Raw genomic sequence first — 6971 nt, forward strand, 5'->3', positions numbered from 1 at the left:
TGAATTTGATATGGTAATTAATACTGAGACACTAATTTGGGCAAAGAGCACTAATGACTTGTTTAAGACTTGAAGCTAAAAGTTGAGGACTTGCAACTCGACTTGGACTTGCCTGTCTTGACTCGGGACTTGACTTGGGACTTGCCTGTCTTGACTCGGGACTTGACTCGAGAATTGAATGTAAAGACTCAAGACTTACTTGTGACTTGCAAAACAATGACTTGGTCCCACCTCTGCAAAAATGCATGGATTCGCTACAGGAGGCCTTCATTCACCCCCCGAAGCCGTGTGAGGGACTTTTTATTATGGATGCGCACACTTTATTTCACGTCTTCTGAACTGTTGACAACCAACACCCGCTTACCCCCATTGATAGGCTTGGAGGGGCCAGGACAATTTTTAATATAACTCCGACTGGATTTGTCTGAAAGAAGAAAGTCACATACACCTAGGATGAGTGAAATAAAAAAAAATTATATTATTATTTACCGTATATTTATACTGGAATATTTGGGATTTGACTATGAAAAGAGATTTGATTATGTTTGAGTTTTGAGTTATTCAAATCAAATCAAGATGTGTATTAACCAATCAGATTTGTTGTTGCAGATTACAACTCGTAACTTTAAGGTTACCTTGAGGGATGTAATTTCAGTTAGAGACACGAAGCGCAGTGTGAATTTGAGCATGTTGCAAAAGAGAATTTCGGAGGTTTTCAAAAACCGTAAAAATATTAAAGTTTCAAGGACGAGCGTGGATGATTCAACTACCACCAACTCCGTGTCCAACTCCACCACCGGCAGCCCTGTTAACATTGGTCCTGCTGTCCAGTCTGCTAACATTATCCCTTCTTCAGCTAAACCCATCTCCGCGTTTACAGCACCAGCAGAAGATGGAGCTGCTAACACCACTGTCAACATAGGCCTACTTGTTGACCCTTTTCAGCCAAATGATTTTAACTTTCCATCCAGACGTTTTCAATTTAGAATCTTAAAAACAGAGGGGTTTGCAGAATGTGGCCCATTCCTTTAAGTCTGCTTTAGTGGTTGGCCTGGTTTAGCCTGTCAGCCGTTGCTGTATCTGTCACTTGCATTAATCAGGCCGAAACGAAGTTCGTTTTGAGTTCATTTTGGCAGTTCGAAATAGCTCACCAAAGCAAACTTTTTGGGGGAATTCGTTTTGCCTCCTAAACACCTTTGAACCCCCGATTTGTTTCTCATTCTATGGAGGCCAGACAGGAGAACACATCTCCGCGACTATCTTGCGGGCTGTGCACGGTCCAATCTTGAATGTTTCAGCCACACTTTGTTGCGTGGCCCCACAAGCTAGTACTCGGAGTGTCAAGGCCAGTCTTTCCATAGTGGAAGTCTGTGTCCTGTGCGTTTTTGCATGTTTCACATATGGCGATACCCTTTTCAAGAGATCGTCAAACCACGCGGCACACATTCTGAAGTATGAAAAATGCACTTCCTCATCTGTGATCCGCATTTGCTTAATAAAAAGGGCAAACTCGCCATCATTCTTTCTGTTTTCGTTAAGTGGACGCACATATCATCTACATCGCTTGTTCTTGTTCTTTGCCATTGAATAGATCAATGCTACTGCCAGATGTTTACAAAACTGTTCTTCTCTCACAGCTGCTATCGTTGTTGTGTTTAGGGGGTACACGCGGGCGGCGTGACACATGTTTACAACCCCGCCTCCAGCAGCGCGGGGGTGTTGGTATGTACGAAAACAGTATACCGTCGCTTAGCCTTTTCGAACTTCTTTTTACCCTCAAACGAAGAACGAAAAATAACTTTGTTTGAAATATATCTGGGCCTTAAAAAGCCCAATTTATACTTCTGAGTCGAACCTACGCCGTAGCCTACGCATAGATGCACACCCGTCACCGTAGCCTATCCGGTTATTAAGTCGTGACGTAACCACTCTATTTCTGGGTCCAAAGTTTGGGTCCTCTAACTACCTACCGCTTTCGCTCGCTTTTTTATTTACCATGCCGCAGTGCTGTGTCCCGTGTTGTTTGAATAGATCAGAGTTTAAAATAAAACTTTCCCTGTGATGAGAAAGAGAAGAGGAAATGGCTGCAGTTGATAATGAAAAAACTTTTGGCACCAATGCTAATGTTAGCTTTGGCAACAGTCTATGGACAAGCCGAAGATGTGCCTAAGTTATGTAACACAGAAAACCATTAGACCAGTTAAAGTATGATAATCTGCTAACGTTTCTCATTTCTATAATAATTGAGCATTGTTGGAGGAAGCCCGAGATATAAGATCAGAATCATGTTTAATGGCTAGGTATGTTTACATATTTGACTCTGTTCTTACATTGCTCTCAGTGTACATACACAGATCAAGCAAAAACAAACAGGACAACAAGCTAAATAAATACAGACACAAACTACAATGTACAGTACACACACCAGAAACAAAACATTTGTAGACAGCAATTATTGCCAATGATGTAAGTAATGCTTTACTGTTATTGTAGTGTGGTCACATGACAAATAATTTAAGTAATGATATTTCATTAATTATTATTATTATTATTATTATTATTTTACAGACGTGAATACTTCACCCCAAACTGCTACTCTGGGGTGTGCAGTTGGCATTTCCCTAATGGAAAAGCTGCTGGGCCATCGCGATTTGCTTGGAAAGACTTTCCAATTCCCTGACCACCTCAGCCATCTACCTAAACGGAAGAAACAAATGGTCCCTAGCAGTGATGAGGAAGAGGGAACGGATGCTGACATGGTAACTGTAGATACCCCTAGTACTTCAAAAAGTCTTGTGGCACTTGAGGTGGAGAATGTCATGCTGAGGGAAGAGAAAGACAAATTGAATAAACAATTGGAGAAACAGAAGCAAACTTTTTCCTTAAGTCAAATTTCTTCAAGCCCTGAGAGAGTTCAGTATTTCACTGGATTACCTGATGCTGCCACTGTCCTGTTTTTGGAAGCGCTTCTTTCTAAATTCGGCCTACAATAACATTCTGATTGGACTGTCCAAATGATGCCCCTAGTTGATCAATTGCTCCTGACCTTAATGAAGCTTAGACTTAATTGCGGCCAAGTAGACCTTGCAACAAGGTTTAATTGTAGCACAGCCACAGTAACCAACATCTTCATCACCATCATTAGTGCCCTGTATGATGTTTTGTATGTCGGTTTGCTTGAGAACAACATCCCCTCCACAGCCAAGAATCAAACATCGCTGCCAGACTGCTTCCAGACCTTTCCTAACTGTAGGATCGTGCTTGACTGCACAGAGGTTACCGTCTCTAACACAAAAAGACTTGTACAGCCAGTACAAAGGACGGACCACACTTAAGGCTTTAATCGGTGTTGCGCCTAATGGTGTTGTTACCTTTGTCAGTGACCTGTATGGTGGGAGTGCCTCAGACAAGGCAATAACAGCTGACTGTGGACTTCTCCAACATTTACAACCTGGTGACATGGTTATCGCAGACAAGGGCTTCACAATTCGGGACATTTTGCCAGAGGGTGTTTCCCGGAACATTCCATCTTTCCTTGTCAATGGACAGTTCAAACAGGAGGAAGTGAACCATAATAGACTAATCTCAAGAGCTAGGATACACGTGGAGCGTTCAATTCAGCGACTGAAAGTTTTTTGCATTTTGGACCACATTCCATACCAGTTCAAACAAAATATCAACAAGATACTTAAAGTATGTTAATAAAGAATAACAATTTGGTCCCTTTGTAAATTCTCTTTGCCACCTTGAAGTTTTCTCAGTCTCCCAAAGTGTAAATAAACGGCCGGGAAGTAAGAAAACACACAGTCAAATGTATCCTCAATACTTCAATTTATTCATAGAAATACAGATATTATATAGGCATATGTCGAGGGGAGTTTCATCCTCTTAACCAATGAGGATATGAATAACATACACGTAGGATCTTTGGCCAAGAACATGTGTTTATATAAAATAGCCACATGTACAGAAAAACATGGACATATTAGGAATAGACTTTTGCGAAGAATGCTGAACTGTCTTCAGAGTTTCTCTCGAACTCCTTTACCCTTGTAGTCCTAACATTCATGTCATTAATTGGGCTTTACTAGTTACTTGAAAAAAGTAATCTGATTATGTAACTTGCGTTACTTGTAATGCGTTACCCCCAACACTGAACATGACATTGTACAAAATTATTAAGTGTTGGATGGCAATACCCTAGCTGAATTGTCATTGATTTAATGTAGTGTAATTGTGATGTTTCTGCTAACTTTAAGGGCACAGTACAAAAGTACAAAAGACAAAAATCTTACCTGAGGTGTTTCTGGACTCAAAATCCACCCCATCCCAGTAAAACGTTGCAGCAAGGATGCCTGTGCCCATTCTTTGTCCTCCTGTGTGACAGGTCTTTTGATGCCAGCTAAAATAAAAATGAGTAATAGTATTTAAGATCGTTACACGTGATGGCAATATCTCAATTTAACAGCCTTTTATTATGATCATTCATTTATAGCACACACTAAGATTTAAACATAAATAAATAAATAACGGTGTACACCTCAGCCTCACTGTCTTGCAACTATATTTCAATATGGTGATAAAGCTTACGATATTGATTTTTCAGCTGCTCTACAACACACCGTGAGTGTATGTTAGAAGAATTTCATAAATACGATGAATCTTATTAGCAATAGCTTTAAACCCCATTACGTCGTTAAGAAATTAATAAGAAAATAATTCAAACCACACAACATCAACAAACTTATTACTAACCTCATGTTGTGCATGGTGTCATCTCAGACACTCTCTTGGCTGCAATTTCTTCTGCTTTCGGAGTGTTGACCTTCTTCCACACACATTCCACGTTGGTGTGGGACATTGTGTGTGTTCATTTTTCTCTACCCAAATCAACAAAGCTGCTATATGATGGCACTTGTCTCTGCCGACTTTGCACTCGCATGTGCTGTACCTGACTGTCTGGCCTTCAACGTGCACCTGTATTGAAAACAATTTAACCCTCACCCTAACACTTCTAAAACACATTACTGCCAGCGCTGTTCATCATAACGATACTTCTGCAGGTAGCAAGGTCATTACGTTATACAGTATGCCAACTAGCCTAACTCTCCAAAACCTGACAGATACATATTTACTTTTTCATCTTCGTTTACATCCACAGTTATTCATGGGTTTCATGTGACGTCACACAGTGGTTCGGCTGCCATTTGTAGGACCGAATTGCAATTCCGTCAGTCTGCTGTGCTGTGCTCTGGGCTGTGATAACAGCAAATCACAATGGATTATTCACTGGATTATTGGATGTATGGGATTCTTTTGATTAAATATTTCTCGTAAGCATAGATGCGTGGTTACATTTTAGTTAGCAAGTTCATAATGAAACTTGCAAAAGGTTAAATTTGCGTGCGTGACTGATGATTTGCCAGAAAACTTTCATTATGCTCCACCTAAAGCTAATAAATCAACGAGATGTTTTTGATCTTTGATCTAAGTACAGTTATGTGAGTCTAGAATGGTTACGCTGCACTAAACTTTGACGAACAACACTCCGATCCACAAACAAACAGATCAAGAAGAGGAGGATGATGACGGTCCAGTGCATACAAGGAGAAAGGTTTGTAGTTTTAGTTTCCACATTCTTATTTTTATGAATGTAACTGAATGTAATTACTTCAAAGATATTAGAGTGAAGAGGACCTGTTTGTACTATTACTATTATAATTCTGTAGAAGAACGTTATTTTTAAAATAATCTCATTTAACTAAATAAGATAGTTGCAGTGATTCTTACAATGGCAATGTAACGTTACTGCTGCAATCAAATGTATATGCATCAATATGTCTGAGATCATATGCAGTAGCTGTGCCCTGCTTTTAGTTACTAAATGTAAGCAGACTTACGTGTTCAGGTGCTCACCACTGCCAAAACACATGTAACTGACTACAACAAAACACAGAATCACAGTTTTGTTGCTACTTTAGTTGCTGCTTCACTTAGCATGTAGAAACATACAGGAACAACTGAATATTTCTCTTAAATGAGTCACAAAGGTCTTTTAACACTGTTTTTTAGTAACCAAGAGAAGTGTCATCGCAGAAGAAATGGTAGAAGTTCCTCGGTAACACTTTACAATAAGGTTCATTAGTTAGCATTAGTTAACTACTTTAGTTAACATGAACTAAGCATGAACAATACTTCTACAGCATTTAGTAATCTTAGTTAATGTTAATTTCAACATTTACTACTGCATTATTAAAATCAAATGTTGTGCTTGTTAACATTAGTTAATGCGCTGTGAATTAACATGAACTAACTATGAACAACTGTATTTTCATTAACTAACATTAACAAAGATTAATAAATACTGTAATAAATGTATTGTTCATTGTTTGTTCATGTTAGTTAATACATTAACTAACATTAACTAATGGAACCTTATTGTAAAGTGTTACCAGTTCCTCAGACACCTGTGAACAGCGAGCAGTGCTTGGAGTCAGACAGTAGACTTCATCTTTATTATACTTCTCTGACTGGACTAGCAAGGAGCAGTTAAGAGTCCATGAGAAAGTAAGTTCAAGTACATGTCTGCACTGACCATGATTATACTATGTAATATAATGTTTTCTGCAATAATTGGGGGAATCTTAACTGAGGAGACAAACTGACCAACAGGAAGCTATGGATCTATTGAATGTGTATTTTTCAACCATTTTATTGTGGCATTCTGGCATTCACTTCTGCACAGTGATAACTAGTGAAAGGTGTTTCTACTAATTTACTTAAAAGTATAGTTAACCCAGAATTACAGAATTATTTACATTATTACCGCTACAGTGGCCGAGAGAGCTCAACGCGCTGCAACTTAAGAAAACACATGCAAATTGAAAAAACACCAGCAAATTAAGAAAACATCTTCATCAGCTTGACAACACACGCGCTGCAAATCCTCACAACACATGCAAATGAAGAAA

The 6971-nt window shown here is 39.1% G+C and overlaps 1 protein-coding gene across 1 annotated transcript; it reads left to right on the top strand.

Annotated features, from left to right (window-relative positions):
* The first annotated feature begins 687 nt into the window (after positions 1-687).
* LOC107550105 (uncharacterized) lies at positions 688-3702 on the top strand. Its single transcript, XM_071582278.1, is given in 7 exon segments — positions 688-912; positions 1660-1722; positions 1898-2046; positions 2048-2096; positions 2567-2658; positions 2660-3298; positions 3300-3702. Coding segments are annotated over 7 exon segments (1620 nt in total).
* The last annotated feature ends 3269 nt before the right edge of the window (positions 3703-6971 follow it).

This window comes from Sinocyclocheilus grahami, unplaced genomic scaffold (genome assembly GCF_001515645.1).
Source record: "Sinocyclocheilus grahami isolate Dianchi unplaced genomic scaffold, SAMN03320097.WGS_v1.1 scaffold388.1, whole genome shotgun sequence".
Classification (NCBI taxonomy): Eukaryota; Metazoa; Chordata; class Actinopteri; order Cypriniformes; family Cyprinidae; genus Sinocyclocheilus; species Sinocyclocheilus grahami.